The 17,786-nt window shown below is 44.5% G+C and overlaps 1 protein-coding gene across 2 annotated transcripts in view; it reads right to left on the bottom strand.

Moving 5' to 3' along the window:
- The window catches only part of LOC142564797 (venom metalloproteinase BumaMPs1-like), a 37,287-nt gene extending 20,441 nt beyond the window's left edge, over window positions 1–16,846 (bottom strand). For both annotated transcript variants that reach the window (XM_075675958.1, XM_075675960.1), the window contains exons 1-4: window positions 16,728–16,846; window positions 6,467–6,639; window positions 5,281–5,373; window positions 716–854 (exon numbers count right to left, since the gene is read on the bottom strand). In XM_075675958.1, coding sequence (XP_075532073.1) covers window positions 716–854; window positions 5,281–5,373; window positions 6,467–6,639; window positions 16,728–16,773 — 451 coding nt within the window. In that variant the 5' untranslated portion in view covers window positions 16,774–16,846. The remainder of the gene's footprint in view (window positions 1–715; window positions 855–5,280; window positions 5,374–6,466; window positions 6,640–16,727) is intronic.
- Window positions 16,847–17,786: the final 940 nt, after the last annotated feature.

The raw sequence follows: 17,786 nt of genomic DNA, 5'->3' as shown, positions 1-17,786 counted from the left end.
GCCGTTTGCGTTGTCGGCATCGCAACGTCCTGAATCCTCAAACATGCTAAATGTTCAGTCACCGCAACTTCTCCCTCTTTTTTTCTTCTCCACTGCTCACATATGCAGGGCGTCCCACATAACTTGAGCCAAGAATTCAAAAAATGAAAGACACGTCGTAAGCGAATTGAACCGAACGCATACTATTCGCAATAGCCTAGTAAATCAATGTTTTGTTTCCCCCATAACTCACTAATTCATTGGGTTTAATTATCCAATTTTTAATTATTAGCTGAGGACCCCAAGTATGATATGCGGATTTGTAGAGCACCTTGAGAAACCACCGATCCAGGTGCTTACGATACGTCTCACGTAGTCCCTTTTTCCCGGATTGCAAAGAAAGCCCGCGAAGTATGAAAAACGCCACGGAGCGCTTGCGCAGTGGTATCGTGCTGCTCTCAAGCCTGCGTTCTCAAGCGTGCGTTCTCAAGCGTGCGTTCTCAAGCGTGCGTTCTAGGAAAGCCTGCAAGTATACTTGCAGGCTTTCCTAGAATACTGATCTCATGAAACCGCGCCTCGCAACCACACTCAGTAATATGGGCGGCCGAAATGCGCACACTTGGCGTCCTTCTTCCCAGCTTTTAGAGCACGCTCCCTGGTATGGTAGGCCGTCTATACTCAGCCGATCTGTTTGCTTATGAAACGCGCTAGCAATGTAATTCACTTGTTTAGCTACCTTTTCCACTCGGTGCCACCTCAATGTCGAGCATTTCCTTCTTCTCAATTTTGTGTATCATGTGCGGAATGAGGCCTTGGTCAGATCTCTCCATTTCGGGCATCGGCTCGATCCTGTGGTACGGCCCGACCACACCTTCCTGCAAGAGGCAACGCGTAAGATAGCATTGTGTTACGTGTCACTGAAAGGAAATTGCGCCATTTAAGCAAGGTACATTTTTCCTTATGACAGACGTACTGTCGCATGTTGTTCTAGCTTATTACGAATCGCCCTGTGCCGGGCAAGCGCTTTCAAGGCTGGCACGTGGAGTTTTACAGTTGCACGGCATTCAACGACATAACAGTAGTATGGAATGAAAAACATTGTGCACATTTAACGCATGTGTTCAAGCCTATATGTGAAGGGATGCTTTCGCGAATCGAATAAATAAATGCTGTACAATTAGCGGAGAGGCGTAAAATTCTGTTTATTTTCATTACTATGCAGCGTGTAAGCTCAGGAAGTAGTTACGTTTATGCGCCTCATAACTTCTATGTTCCTGGTGTCACATTTCCACTTACAGTTAAAAACATTTTAGGCTTCTTTCTATACCTCTTGTGCTACATTCAAATATCTATTCTGAATGATTCCTGAATCAAGTCCTGCAGCATTCGAACGACGGCACATTTAGCAATAAATGATGTGATTCAGTGAAGCAGTTAGCCTTCTTTTACTTCTACGGTGCATCGCACCACAATACAGCCAGACTGTGACTGCTTAACAAGCGGCCCTTGTTGCATGTAACAACTGTACTGGTGTGAGTTGTTCTCATGAACTGTTGATGAATCCTATATTAAAGTGGTATAGTGCGGCCCAGGATGATTGTTCAATAAACTTCAATCCAACAACGGAACCGGAAGCGTTCATCAGAATATTTAGGGACGTTGTCTCTCCTGACAAAATTAATGATTCAAGTTGCTCTAAGTTAAGTGATACGTAGCGCGAACGGGACACGCCGCTAAGTCAACACAGAAGACGCCTTTGTCAACAGATAATTCTTTCTTGTAGTCTTGCGTCCCTTCTTTAGGGTTACATTCAACACAGTCCAATGCCAACTAGCCCACCAGTCTGTGCTTTCGTTGTTCTTTGTTGCTTCGAAGCTGCCGTGTAATAATTTGAGGCTACGAAGCCATATATGTGTAGTGTTCTAATAATACTACTGTAGTACCACCGACAGGAGAATCAGTCTTAAGATACGGCATAACTATTTATTGTCGAGTGCATGCTTATAAGGCAAACATAATGAACCGCATATTGCAAAGAATTTGCTTCCAGCATTTCCTATAGGTGGTATTCAATGTCATGTTGAGGAGGCCTCCCTCAGCGTGAATAATTTCGACATTCTTTTTGTAGAAAAGCAATTCTTATTATACATTCTGTGTAAACATTATTTTCATGTAGTTCTAAATATGTTAACATTAAAGCAAATTCTCGGCGTCACATAGAAAAAAATATTATTCAGCGTGTGTACACCGAGTAGGAAGAAGAAAAAAAAAGCGCTCATTTCATGTACCCTCTTCCTTCAAAAGAATTGTACCGAACGCAAAGCTATGCCTCCATTAGACAGCTAAAACGGTTCATAAGATCATGTGTTGTAGAGTGCGAATCAAACACGCTCTTTTCTTCAAACGAGTTTTGGTGTCCGCAATGCTGCTTTGTTATATCAACAATAGTGTCGCTCTGCTTTGTTTGTTGTTGATTTATCTGTGAGTTAGCATTTAGTATTTCGGGCATTTCATGACGTCTGCATACTTTGCAGTTTAATGATATAGTGCTGTATGTGTTATCGTATAATTTAATAAGTGCACTGTGCTCCCATATTAATGTTCGGAGTATTGTGCATCAGTTCTGAATGAACGAGCAGACTGCCCAGCATAGCTCGCAAGCATCTGTGGTTAATTGCGCTGTTTATTGAATTATAAACGTATCGCGTAATCATCATCATCGTCATCATTATTATTATTATTAATAACACGACACAAAATGGCACCTCCAATTTAGTATTGTTAGCCAACGAGCGTGATGTTCGATTTATGCCGACACGATGGCTAATTAAACCATAAATCTCGGCTTACATAGTTTCGCTCACTAAGACGCATCACGACACAGCAAGACACCGATTTACCGTGACAGACAGACCGTGGACCACTAATTTTCAATAAATTATTGGGGCACTGGCCGACAAGAGCCACGCAACAGTGCGCTTTAATAACATTATAAACGATTTTCTGGTAGACAGCGGAATTACTGATCGTTATTAACGCATGTAAAAAAAAAAACCTTTCGTATATAAGATCATTCTTTATTTTTACTGTCAGTGTGTACATGTGCTATTATTGTGGTTCACTTCTCAGCCTTGAGTGTTTATTTGATGTGTGATAATGTTCGCATTATAGGGATATGTGAAATTACATAAGGAGACTTTCCCAGCCACCTAGTTTGAACTAACCCCAATGACGGACCTCGTGTTAGAACAGTAGTTGAGGCGTCAACATGCGGGCTGCTGACACCATTCCTGCTGCCTTCGCTCCCTCGCACCGTCCAAGCTTTGAAAACGCGCGTGTGTCAGGTTTAAGTACTACTAGCTGGAACGTGGCCATCTTGGTTAGGACAAGTTAGTCTTAGGGGAAAGCCTGCTTACGGAACTTCCCACATACTCTATTGCTTTGAGAATGTATTTGTAATGTCGTGCTGTTACTTTGACTCGTATGTGATAACGCAACTTGTTGTAAGTATGTTGTGCATTATATGTTGTATGCTGCAAATTCATATATTCACATATATGCCACATATATGTGCCATATATACCACATATTCAAGAGCCAAGAAATAGCCGGTGCCGTATTCGCATTACATTTCCTTATATCATGTCAATAAAGAGAAGACGCTTGCGTGTACCCTCAAGAATTCTATCTCGAGCGTTGGTAGCCTCGTTTTTTTAAGCCTTCAACTTAAGCGATCATTAACTTATTTTCTGTTGAATCGGCAGAACGCATGACGTTGGGCCCAAGAAAGAAAACTTTACTTGCATGAATTGTTTCAAGAATGTTTTCAAATTTAGTCTAACTTATCTTGACACATTTCTTTTGACGTAAAGCAACCTTTGGCGTGCCTAGCTTTCCATTTGATGTCGGCAACATCAGTACTTGTTTTCTGGAAAATTTCGTGTAATATCTCATGTCAAAACGCTTGGATCTGCTCTTCGTACACCAATTTTCCCAGTAGAAAAGGGATTGCCTTCGGAGCTGAGCACTTCATCCTCTGGCAACATAGCGGAAACGTAATTGTAGCCCAGCGTTTGTGCATGGCTTGTTTATTTATTGTGCACCATTTAAAGACCAACTGTAACGAAATTTTCGGCTTCGTAAAACATCTAGCTTATCACAGATATAGTGAAGCCTCCGTGCAAAATTGCGCGTTGGAGATGCGAGTGCCTCTGTCAGAGAAGGCCTACGAATGTTGACTTTCTTGATACCGAAACTGGAAAAAAAAAATCCCGAGCCATTCCACTCTGTGAAGGTGGATGAACAGCGAAGCTGTGTAGCAGACGACAAAGAGGGAACATAGAACTTTGAACAAAGGTACGAACACATTTACTGTCTTGACCGGTAGTCATCGTGACGAAAGATACGCACCCGCATTTATTTTTACACATCCGCGTTCATTCGTGTTATACATTCGTTATATACATTCATGTTTTCATTTCGCGATATACTGAGGCAAAGAATTTGAGACCGAAATCATCGCACGGACTGGCAGTGGGCCAGTGCCGTCAGCGTCTTGTCAGAGGGAGGGGCAGTGTGGGGACGCTGGGAGCAGTGTGGGAGGGCGAGCAGTGGCACGGGCCATTGCTGATGATGATAGTGTTTGCTCACAGATTTGTTGAAGGACACGAAAAAATGTACTGCACTCTTGCCATAAACAGCTTCACTGTAAAGAAAAAAGAAGAGCGGCTACTACTGCTCGCCGTGAGTAGCGCAGCCATCATGAGTTACGCATCAATCAGGGCTGACCTTTGAGATTCAGCGCTGCCCACGGCTCTCAGAAAAAATCTAGGAGGCGACGTTCTGAGACTTACGTCATATCCGTTAGCTGCCAGGTGTTTATACGTTGTCTGCTTGGATACTGTTTAATGGCTGCTGATAAGAACATGCGACAATCATAAGCCCTGCACATTTTCCAAGACTGATTCAGTAGTATAACCAGGGGTTTCTTCCAATGCACAATCTAAAAAAAAACTCTTATTCATGCCCTTGCCATTTCGGCAGATAGGCCACGTGGCTAGGTAGACAATACGAGCAAGAAAAATTCCTAGGATAATTTTGCTGATTACTGAAAATGCGCTAATGCGCTTTCTTGGCTATTTACTTTCGGGCAAATGTAGTGTTTCATTGCTTTTTCAAACGCTGCTTGCTTTAAGAATATCGACTTGATGCGATTTAGTAACGAAGAACCGACAAAGTGCAATGGAAGCGCGGAAATAGTTGTACAGGCGTTATTATTAGAAGAAAAGAATTGGCACTCACAACTTCGACTCCGCTGTCTCTTCTTGTCACGTGCACGGTCGCAAACTGCTTTTCATCTTCGTGGAGATTTTGTTCGATGTCTTCTCCGTTGAACTGCGAAAATGGTGATGGATGATAACTGAACATTACTTTTTACGACGTTCAACGTACTTCTGTGACTAATATTAACAAACCTACATGCAGTGTATAACACTTAAAAAAGCTCTGTGAACTTTATGGAGCCTCCGAGCATGATGTACATCCGGACACACATTGATATGCCAGTCGTAATGTTCAATGGAGAGAAAAAAGCAGACAGACTAATATTGAGTTGACGTCATTATTTTCTTCCCAGATCAGTCGATAGAGCTGAAATGCTTGTCACAATATTCTGTTACGTTAAAGTTACAATGTGTTATTGATAACAATTTCTAAGCTCGCTTACGGTAATGCTGGTTGCGGTACCCCGTGGTTGAATACTGTAGAGTGTTTATCTTTTTAATGTAAGAAATTATCACTTTTGTTTGAAAAGTTTGCCGATGGTGCGCTAAAGAAAGAAGCTTTGGAAAGTTCTAAACACCGACGTATGTAATATCACTTACTAACACAAAAGTGAAACACTGAAAAGCATTAGCGTGGCAACCTAAACCGTGCCTTACTTGAAGCAAGAGGTTGAAACGTAATCTTGACATTTCATTTAGACAAATAGTGCTGGTAATTGTATTACTGTCGCTGAGATCAATAATGTGAGTGTGAGTACATTGACTTTGGTGCATGGTTTCAATCTCACTGCTGCCAAAGTCGATGTGGTATTAAGTCAAGGCATTCGAGTATTCTTCTTGGCACATTTCAGTGTACATAACCTTGTTGAAGAGCAAGTATCGTTTTCATAATATTAAGAGCACTATGAGAACTGCTTTTTCTATTGACATGCGGTTCATTTTAGTGTTATAAGTTCAAGCCCGTGCGGCCTACATTCTTTTTTTTTTGCTTACGTTCTTAAAATACCCTGTACGATAATTATATACTGGCTTACGTTGGGACACAGGTTTTTATACAGGAACATGCATTATTATGAATACAGAGCATATGCACGGGGGCATACGGGGTAATGGAGTTAGCATGCTATCGCAAGAACGAATTGAGGCGCTGTTTTACCATTATGTTTAGTATTCGCGCTTCATGAATTAATAATGAAAGCACTTACAAAATGCGTTACTTCGTGCCCGTCTTCGTGTTCCAGGACGCGGAAGTTGCGGGCTGCCACCGACGCCTTTCTGAGATTCAGCGTCAGTTGATCGTGCAAGTGCAGCACCATTCGTCCGTCAGCTGATCGCTCCTCGAGTAGACGAGGGTAAACCAGCCTAGGTGGTTGTATTCCTGTCAAATGCGAGTTGTCAAATGCCGAGGTTGAGAGGTTGAGAAAACTGTACTGTCACAAAATCTGACAGCATTTTGGTCTCAAAATAAGCGAGTTAAATGTCACAATGTGCTGCACGATGGAAAACTCCCTTCTTGCAAACTGTTGGTCCCGTGGTACGTGTGGAACGTTGGCGCCTGTCTTGGCTCGCAATGAATGTGTGAGCTCCCGCGCTGGACGCACACAGAGACCAGCCACGCACGATGGAAGCGTTGAAGCACACATACGTTGTTAAGGTACTTGACATCAAGCCCGTAGACAGGATTTCTTTCCTGGGGTGGGGGGTGGGGGGGGGGAGGGGGCTAACGTTCCATTATTTTATGTTAAGTCTTTCGTGCTTGGTGCATTATAATACAGCTATTACCGTGAGCAGGCCCTTGGTCTGCCTGAAGGTGCCTACAATAGGTGGCATCTACGGAAGCGGGAGAGGGGGGCTCGAGGGCCCTTTGCCGGCTTCGAAGCTTTCGGGGGGAGGGGGTGCAAAGCTCCTCTCGGCTAACCCCTCCTCCCCTAATGTGTCATTACCAGTGCTCTGTTGCCGACATCGCCTGGTGCTTCTTTTGAGTTGCCTCTATAATTTCACTTAAAATTTTATTGGGGCTAAAAGCTTGCTTTATCGTTGTTGGCGTGGAAGGGCACGGCTTTTAATTCATAATTTCGCTTTATTTCTCAAATTCTGACGATAGGAGGACAAGTGCATTAAAGTACCAGCGGCCGGCTACTTCATCCGTATTTTCTCAGTTAAGCATTTTTTAAAATTTCCACTGTGAACATCATGCACAGACACAATATATGTAAATATATACGAAGGGCAAAATGTATTTTATTTTTAAGGAGAAGGAGCTTGCCAACTAACAATTACTTCTCATGGTATTAATAGCCTATATCTAGAGAGTGAACATCTTGCTGTATGTTCACCTCGCTTCAAATAGATTTGCGTGCTTTGTTGACTCTGCAAAAAAAAAAAAAACTTCACTGACCCCTTTGGGAGTTTTTTATCAACGGCGTGTGAAATGCACGGGGATGACATGTGTCTTAGTATTGCTTCTTTTTCCATTAGGTAGTGCTAACCACTCAGAAAAAGAAAGTTCTTCTAATAATTAACATTTATTGGGAATGGAAACATGGACAAGTGCATGCAGAGGTCATAAATATGGATAATTCACTCAGTAACTGAAATGAGGCGAAACCGAATTCCCTCGAAATCAGAACAAATGCCAATCATGCGCAGCAACTCTTATACGCGGACTCATAGTGGAAAAAAAAAGAAAGCAAAAGGGACTACAGTTTCGCTGGAAAGGCGAAGCAGCATTAGGGATAGCTAAGTGTAAGACAATTACACGAAGGAAGATTGCAACACCGAGAGACGCCAGTCTGACCGGGCTTCAGCCTGGTCAGGCTCCCTCCCAACACTAACCTCCCCCCCCCCCCTTCGCCCTTCTGGCTACGCCTGTGCTTTACGTGTTCCTACATGAATTGTGAGTGAGGGAAGTTACGAATGGAAGGACATGGTGCATACGGTGGTAAATTTACATGTGCATAACACTGTAAATACATGCAACATGTAAGTAGCATACACTGCTTATGCAAAATTATTTTTTATTAAGAAAATGAGGCGTGGAGCAGGTAAGTTACAATACTTTATGATAACAGAACAGACAACAGGCCCAGTTGATTGACTTGCAACTGGGCCTGTTGATTTACTTGCAGAAAGACGAGAACGAAGATTGAAGACTGACGAGGTGCTTACTCACAACTTAGCAAATTTATTGAAAGGAAGCAAATATATGCACGCAAAAACGGAGTAGGAGGGTTGCAAAGATCACGGGTTAAAGCTTTCGAAGGCAAGGTAATAAATAAAAGCCTAACTATCAAGAAAGCTAAATTTCTTGTCATGTAGCAAGACCGAGGGGTGGCTGACGCATTTATCTCCTCTTTTCTTTATGTGGTAGGCCTCTGCCATTTCGTGGGTTAGGTGGTTGTTGCTCTTGAAGATAGTCTAAGTATCCTTCAATACAGGATAGCAACCACATTCCATACAGTGGGTGGCCAGATGTGTCGCTCCGATTGAATTTAATGCCACCAGGTGTTTTGTTATGGATAATTCAGAGCGTGAACTACTGGGACACAAGCTAAGGCACAAGAAATGACAGGACACGGCGCTACTTGCAACTGAAAGTTTACTTTTGGTTTTATGTCGCTTGATGACATTTGATTACATAGGACATGTCTGGGTAATGAAGTCTTTAACCTTTCGAATAACCTTTCATTTACAAGTAGTGCAGTGTCCGGTCTTTTCTTGTGCCTTAGCTTGTGTCCCCGCAGTTCGCACTCTCAATTTAGCCATGCTTTTATACCAACTCGCCCACTTTTCAGTTTTGTGTTCTCTTGAAAGAGCGTAGGTCTCTTAGTCGCACGTTGATGCAGCGCCCTGACTAGCCTACGTAAACCTTACCGCACCTAAACGGTATCATATTCATTATGCCCATCGTACAGTCTACAAATCATTAGCTGTGCTTAATATGTTACACGGCGATGGCTTCCTGCTAATATGCGAACAAATTGTCTGAAGTTTGTTTTTATTTTGCTGAAGGAAGAACCTCAACCTTATACCTAGTGCCTATATGTTTTAATTCATGCGATTCGCATATGTTTTTAGTTCTTGCATCGTACGAATTAAAACATATAGGCACTGGTGTAAGGTTGAGGTTCTCTTTTCAGCAAAAAACAAATTCAGACAATTTGTTCGTGTATTAGCAGGAAGCCATCGCAGTGCAACATTTAACACACCCAAAAATTTGGGATTCTTGACACGCGTGCGCAACGTTCCTACTCCCACCTACTACTTCCAACCTTCCTACTGCAACCTTCCTACTTTCAGTTGCGTGCATATATTTGTTTTACAATACAGTTTTTCAGCTGTGAGTAAGCGCTTCGTCCTGTCTTCTCTATTCGTTCTCGTCTTTGTGCACTTCTACAGTTTCAAGATGCAATACTTTAGGAAGCAGCCAAAATGCCAATGCAATGCAAAGAAAAGCCTATGCGACTCTGTGCAATGGCTAAATCCAAATGTCAAGTGCCATCTGTCGACTTGCCGCAAAGCGTCGTCCGCCATCTTGGTGACGGCGCGGCAAATTTTGGAAAACGGCCTGCCTGACAGCTAGCATATCTACATAGATAGCTGTTGCTTCCACCCTCCATCTGTTCTGTTCTCCCATTGCTGTTTGCTGCTTTAAGCGAAGCTCGAGATCCATGGAAACGTCTGCAACACGTAGGGTTGTTTGTTTTCAGCAGTGGGTGCAACAGATTGAGAAAAAAGTGAAATACGCTGGTTAAATCACCGACGCAGATGACTTTGCACACCGCGTGCTGCTGCAACTTGTTTGATCCTGTATTTGCTGCAACTAGTGCAATATTCACCACTCTCCTAACCCGGCTATCTATGGTTTCATCGCGCTAGTTCGGTCCCACTGATGCCCTCTCCACATCTGTCCGCTTCTCGCCTTTTTTCAGCCACTCGCATAAAAATAAACTTCTCAAGAAAGGCAATGCTATTCTGTTTGAAAGCAAACAAACTGACCTCTTATAAACAATGCGAGCATTTGATTGGGCTGTTCGAACAACGTTGCGGGTCACATCAACGACCGATGCTGTCGTCGGCATTTATGTATGTTTGGCATCAGGTGATTGGAATAAACTTGGAATAGAATAATTTTTCGTTATTTCCATCCATACGGCCCTTTGTTGCATGGTGCGGCGAACGGAAGAGCACACGGAACAAAGTCCTGACATTTCCTGTTGCCCTTCTTTTTCATAGGACACGGTTATGCGACCTGACCCAACGCCTCACAAAGAGCAAAATCCCCGTGCACTTCGATCCATGACGTCATGCTACCTTGGCCGACTGCCATAGAATCTCGAGTAAGCCGCGGGTATTTTTGCGTTAACGCTTCCATCACGCCGGGCTTGGCGATGGAACTTGCGGTCCAAGTGGCATGACGACATAAAGCAGAGTGCACAGGCCTGCTATCTAGGAGGCGTTGCCTGGTCTTGCACAATTTCAGCTCGCACACTCGAGACGAGAACCCAACGCGAATAGTACAACCCCAGTTTCTCATTAGTTGTGTGCATGAGGCTAACAGCTTCTACGCGAACAGCATTATAGTACCAGAGCCAGTAACGTCACTCGGCATACCGGCACCCGGGGCAGCTGGTAAGCCTGTCACCCCCCTCGCTTCCCTCTTCTGTCGGCAATTCCTCCTATTAACGCACATTTTGTACAGTGAATGTGAAATAATGTAAAAGTGCAACGCGCCTATTTCTGCCTGTAATTCGGGATTTATCTCTGCCAGTATTTCGCCAAGTAGTATTTTGACTTTTAATGAACTACAAACAAATAAATTTGCTGTGTTCTTTGTGACTTTATTGCTGAATTTAGCATTTGCAGCAGTTTCAAGAACTGAATGCAGCACTAATGAGCGCTGGCGCTTGAACACCTTGCTTCATATATTTGCGTAGGAGTTAAATAACTCGAAACCCGTTCTTCAACTCCTGTGCCATAAGGTCCAGGATTCATGACGCTTATTGCACGAAACAACAACTAAATTAAAGCTCGCACCACCCACGCTGTTCTGTCGGCAACTTCCCTACTCCAAGCCATTCTCTTCGTTCACCTACCCCTGGCGCAGATCTTCGCCCCATTCGGCTACGAGCCGCGAAGAAGAGACCGCAGCAAAATCGTCGTTCAGCGACCTGCACCCGGGGACCGCCACGGGTGCAGATCACTGAGCCCGCAAATGGCTGCCCCGCCGAGGGATGCAGCCATTTGTGCGCCCATGTGCACAAGGATGATTGGCGGACGGCGCGCACTCTTCCTTCAGTTGTGCTTCGGTGACGTGGTCCGCTGTTCGCATTTCATGTGACCTTGTCACCATGCGAATGAGCAAGCGCCCGTTGTCAATCGCGCGAGTATAGCTTCCGTAGCTCTATAGGCTCGATAAGCGCCGAGAATGCGTACACTGGGAGGGGGGGGGTTGTGCCGGTCCTGGCCGGAATTACAGGGGCGTATTCGCGGGCAGTGCGACATTTTTGAACATGCGTGTTCTCGGTGGCCCGCGCCATGAAATGCATGGGGGGAATGTCCCGAATAGCCACCCGGCCGACTCCGGTCCCGGAGCGAGACTTTCGCGGTAGAGCGCCTGACTTGTAAGTGGAAGTTAAAGCGGGAACTGGCCTCGATCGTTTTATCGTAAAGTCAAATATACCTGGTAGCGAAGCTTCATAGAAGCCCACCCCTTCGAAACATGGCGGTTCATCTACGTTTCTTGGAGCTTAGTGCCATCTGTGTGACGAGGGTATACATCCAGAGGAAGAAAAAGGAATGATGTGACGCCACATCCGTTAAAAACAGAAGTGACGTCATTTTCGTTCTCAAGGCGCGAAATTTGTTTTGGCGGCCTGCCATTAAAGCTGCATCTTGAAATGCCTCGCAATTCGACTCGACGGGCGTTTCGAGCTTTCAGCGCGGAAAGCGATACAGCAAAGGTCAGCCGTACGGGTATGGAAATCGCACGCCTGCGCGAACGTCGTTTCTTCGCAGGCCCACGAAATCTTTGGGTGTGAAGCGGTGGTAGTGTCGTCGGGCGCCAAGCCCGTCGGCCAGCGCAGCCACGCGAGAACAGCTAAACAATTATCTGGCGGTCGTAACTCACTCTTTTTGACTGAACAAGTTAAGCAACGATGAAATCACCCGCGCCACGAGAAGTTAGACAATCGATGATAAGCAACAAAACACAACGGGTGAGGGGGGTGTATAGGTGAACTGCAGGTGAACAGGTGAACTTTACGAGCGTGCCTCTCTGCACACTTCAAGAGCTGCATTGCATTCTAAGTGCTAGCGGCGTCAATGGCCTCTTTTATAGCGGGCGCTGGGAAGCCGGTACCTCTTGCTAATGGTAGACTAAAACAGAGTTGTCTTTTGTTTTCTCGCAAGCGTATAAAAACTGATTAGGTATCTTATTTTCCTTAAATGAATCAAACTGTGGCTAACATAAATCAGAAAATGACAACCATTCCACTCTGTGAAGATGGAATGGCAGCGAAAGCTGACGACAGTCAAAGCTATATACTTAGCTCTACTATTTGCTCATTATCTGACTTCTGTCTTTGATTAATTCAATTTTCTGTTGCACATTGTACTACTGTTGTTTGAGCTATTCTGTTTCATTTTTCGCTTTTATGTTCTTTGTGTAACATAAGTGCACCAATGTTAAGGCGTAAAGCTGTTCTTGGGCACTTTCGGAAAATAAATAATTGAAATAAATGATGTGAAAGCTTTCAAGCGAAAAGCAAAGTGCTTTCGTTGCATTCTATCTTCACAGAGTGAAGTGGTTGTCATTTTTTTGCGTTGCGAGTCTGGCGTGGTTGCTCGTTCGGAGGTGCCCGGGCTCGCGATTGTCGTTTTCGTTCAGCATCGCGGGAACGTTCTTCGTCGGTGGTCGCATCGCGCCGGCACTGTTTACATTCTCGTTGCTGTTCCTTCCGGCACTCCTCGTACGCATGTTGCTCTTCGGGTGTACGAACTATACGTGTCCGCTCCATCGATGAAGCAGCTGTATTTAGCGCCGATACCTCTCCTGCTTATATACTGTGATGACCTTGACGTCACGCTATTGTTCACGGCGAGCGTTCTAATCTGTTCCGCATTTTGACATCTGCGCCGCCGCACTGCACCCGTATGGGTTTGTTAGAAATCGCTAAGTCCTTTTCTGTTGCCGGACGCCGAAAAAAACTATGGAAGTTTAGTCCATATACAGCTTTCGCTATAAAAAAAGAGCGCTTTTTCTTTCTCGTTGTTTTTTCTCTCCTGACATAGTCGCGCTTCAATCGCTGCTTCCATAACAATCCTTGCTGATGTTTCTGACAATTGGTTCTGAACCGCTTTTCTCCCGAAGCTTCGCGGCTTATTTGGATTGACTTTTGTAGAATCGTGTCGCCTATAGCGTTCCAGCACATGCTGGATTAATACTCAGACATGTTATTCTGATGGCGTTACACACACCATGTTATTGCTGCACGTCACACATGCCATATGTCATCCCTGGGGGTACACACTGAAGTCATCGAGGCCAATATATTGTTGTACCGCCAACATGCAGGGCGTCTACATGAAGCCGAACAAAAGCGGGCCGAGTAGGCTTGTCGGGCTGGAATACGCCTGTCGTGTTCATGTAAACGCTAGCCAGTCGGGCTGAACTAAAGTCCCGAGGTTTTCTGCTCTAAAGAAAGCGAAAAATATCTAGGGACTTTAGGCTGAACGAGCGTCGAGTCGGGCTGAGTTATCCCGACTACATGGGTAGGTTGAACCAGTCCGACCTGTTTGCAGCGTCCGTGTAAATGCGAACGGGTCGGGTCCGCCAGCGCGACCTGCGCGCTAACACATTTACGTCGTGATTCATGTTCCGGTATCGGGAATAGTATCAGGACAAGGCAAAGACAAGCATTGTGCAGTGCAACTTCATCGTAGCGATAAGACCCTTGAAGTCATACTTCAAGTAGAGCTGAAGTAGGTGCTTCATGTAACGGAAGGGAATGCTCAAAAACGTTGAAAGTGGCGGTGAGCCTTCACTTCACACTCGGCGAGTGACAGTGAGTCATTGGGTAATAGAGGGTTTGCTGTGGCGTCATCGAGGTCGCGACGTGTTCTTCTGGAAAGTCGGCAAGCGGCGTAAAGAAGAAGCGTGACAGAACGACAGCACGAAAGGTCCGTCCTACGCTGAGCCACCAATTGATAACAGTCCTAATGCGGTGAAATGCGGGCACCGTGAGATAGCAGAGCAATTTACGCTCTATAATGTGTTGCACCGACATCATCGTGGTTGATATGTTTGGTTATTAACATGGTGAAAAGCTGCGTTCGTGACGTCAAGTGTGAGCTATCTATATACTAGTACTCCAGCATCAAGCCATTAAGCTGTTACAAGCATTCTTAGCCTCAACGTCTGTACACAAGTCACTAAGGCCACGCATACTTCTTTTTATTTTTTAGTTCATGATTCCTGGGTTCCCTTTGTAGCATTGCAATACAAAGTCAGCTGAATAGCATTGGTATTGTTGCCCAGAATAGCACATTGTGGAGCTTAGCGAGCCATACGTGATAGGGGGAGAGGTCCGAAAAACATAGAAAAGAATGAAAGAAAAGCACAAAGGATAAGCAGAACACGAAATCCGGTTTGTTACCCTATACTGGGGAACTTGCAGGGGGAGGTAGGAAAATGAGGAGGAAATAGAGGGAGACACAGACAAATCGTATGCACTATATCACAGCACATGATTACAACACCCGTTAATGCTAGAGTAGTTTGTTCTGGTTTCTTGCCCTTGAATCATGTAACGATGCCTCAGTCGCCCTCTGCTGCGACGATTTATGTGGTTTGTTCTGGCAGTTGTCTGTTACCCAAGCGAGTCACCGCAATTGCGGGCGGTCGTCTCCACGCACTTGCTCGAGGGTGGTCAGATAGAACGTGTTCGTGGGCGTCTTCGCGATCACAGTCGCCACACACATTATTGTAGGTCTATAGACTTTTGCATAATGCCGACCACGCCGTGCGCGGATTCCCGCCCCCGTCGTGAAGGATAGACACGCGAGCGAGCACACGACAACAAATAGGAAAGCAAATTAGGAAGCTCGGCAGGCTGATATATCCTGTGTACTGGTGTAGCAATCCAGCGAGATCATGATCTAGCACGGCCGAAGTGGCCTCGCTAACGCTGCAGTATTGGACCACGGGATCAGGTAAGCTTGTCGCGACCAGCGTTGCTCGGTATATCATCATTGGCTCAAGAAAAATTACTTCTGTCGCCTACACAGCGATAGGCACACTGACGCAGCTCATTACGATAGTGCGCCGTAGCTAATTACTGTGAAAAACGCTGTGTACATTCCTTCAGCTATACTGTGTGACCGATGAACCAAGGCTGCTGCACCTTAACTGTTAGGATTAGTGTAAAGTACGAACGCGCGGCTGGCTCGTCCACGAAACGGCCGTGTTTGCGAGTGGAGTCTGTGCATTGAAGGCCATGGATTTTGTGCGCTTATATAGAGGGTGTCCCTGCTGACTTTAGCCAGAGTTTAAAAATATGCCGATGCACTCTGAGATGACGCGGCCAAATGCGTGTTGCTGACTTTTGTATGGAGTAAGTCACACATTATCTTGTATTCTGCTTAATTGCAGAATTAGTCAAGATTGGTTAACCAACTTCAGAAGCAACTAAGTTAGGCGAAAAATTCCAATTATAAAGTTGTAGAGCGCTTTGCAAAGCGTCCGATTAAACAGTTTCTAACTTTCTATCTATTACGCATTAGTATTTTCCCGCTTACTGCAGGTGCCCACGAAATACAGAAAAAAAATACCACGTGACATGTCCGCTTGCGCGTCGTGGTTAATTAATCTTCATTGATTACTCAATTTAGCAGAATAAAAAAATACTGTGACTTGCTACATAGAATAGTCAGCAACACGCGTTTGGTCACGTCGTCTTAGAATGCATAGGCATACTTTGAAACTCTGGCTAAATTAGGTGGGACACCTTGTATACATATACCACACGGCCTGAACGGTGCGCGTAGACTTACTGCCTTGCATTGCGGCACGCAGCTGCATGTCGGAATGTCGAATTTCAGTGCAGGAACGCCAGAGAAACAGCTCAAAACATGTATGCACGTGGCGGGGCTGGTGGCCAGCTCTCTCGTGTAGATCCCTCACAATGGCGGCCAAAAACCAGCGTCGCCTGACTGCATCACGGGGTTGTCTGCATCATGCAAGCCCCTTATGCCAATACACAAAGCTTCGTAAAGGCTACTACTCAGTTATAGCCAACGAAACAGGATAGCCTCTCGTCGGCACAGCCCGGATGGCGCAAGCGAAAGAAATAAAGAAAAGCCTGTTTCGCTCAGTGAACACACACACGCACACGCACACACACGCGCGCGCGAGATGAAATGCTTCAGTTCGAAAACGTATTGACGGTGTACAGCAGCGCTTCTTACCTTTAGACGAAATGACGAGGACTGAAACTATGATGATGCGAATCATTGTGACGAAGAGCTTGACCGAGCCGTTCACAGGCGGCTGGTCCGTTTTATATAGAGATTAGACGAGTTTCGAGTGACAAGTGATTGGCATTTGATCGCCCGCTGAACTTTCTCGCAAATGTTTCCTGGATAAAAAATTGTGAAAATGCAACACAACCGAGATCAATATGACACTTTCACGAGTGTTTTCTGGTTTATTGTTTATTTTCATATAGACATTTATTTCTTGACGATGTTCTCTCTTGTTACGAGCTGCGTAGTTTTCGTGGAAATAAGTCGCCAGACATCGTTAATAGGAAGCTTTACCTCAGGCCCAACTCAGGCGCGGCCTATTCAAATACATGTAAAACGCAGAAACCCTTTTGTGAGATAACTCCTGGATATATTTCAATGAAATTTGCTGCATTTGAGAGAGAAAGTTAAATTCTAGTGACTGTTGCAAGAAGAATTTCGATTTAGGGCCTGAATTTTGTTAAAAGAACTTTTTAAAACTCGAAAGTACGAAAAAAATAGAAAGATGTTTTCAAATTATTAGCTCTGCATCAAGAAGAGATACCACGGTTCTGTAAACAGTATCTATTAGATCATTTAAACTGGACGAATTCTGTATGCAAATTTATATCTTACGTGAATTTGTTACGTTGCGCACGAAGGTTCTACAAAAATCGTATTTCCATATTACGAAATCTTTTTCGCATTCATGTCTAACATATAAGTTTTGTCCGCTTTAAATGTACTATGAGATGCAATTCACAAAATTATGTCGTTTTTCGTTGCTGAGTTACAGAGTTTCAAACTTGATAGCTTCGTTTTCTGAAAATTTCAGATGTTTGCAAATTTTTAATAAAAAATTGACGACATAAATAAAGAATTCGAAACAAACAGTCAGCAGACTTTAAGCTTTTGTATTGAATGCAACAAACCTCATCAAATTTGGTACAGTGGTTGGCGAGAAAAATGAATGCTCTTTTTACATGTATTTAGACAGGAGCACCTGAGCTAAAGCTTCCTCTT

The sequence above is a fragment of the Dermacentor variabilis genome, chromosome 11 (genome assembly GCF_050947875.1).
Source record: "Dermacentor variabilis isolate Ectoservices chromosome 11, ASM5094787v1, whole genome shotgun sequence".
Classification (NCBI taxonomy): domain Eukaryota; kingdom Metazoa; phylum Arthropoda; class Arachnida; order Ixodida; family Ixodidae; genus Dermacentor; species Dermacentor variabilis.
Note: the sequence above shows the minus strand (reverse complement) of the source record. Positions and strands in the feature narration are given on the sequence as shown.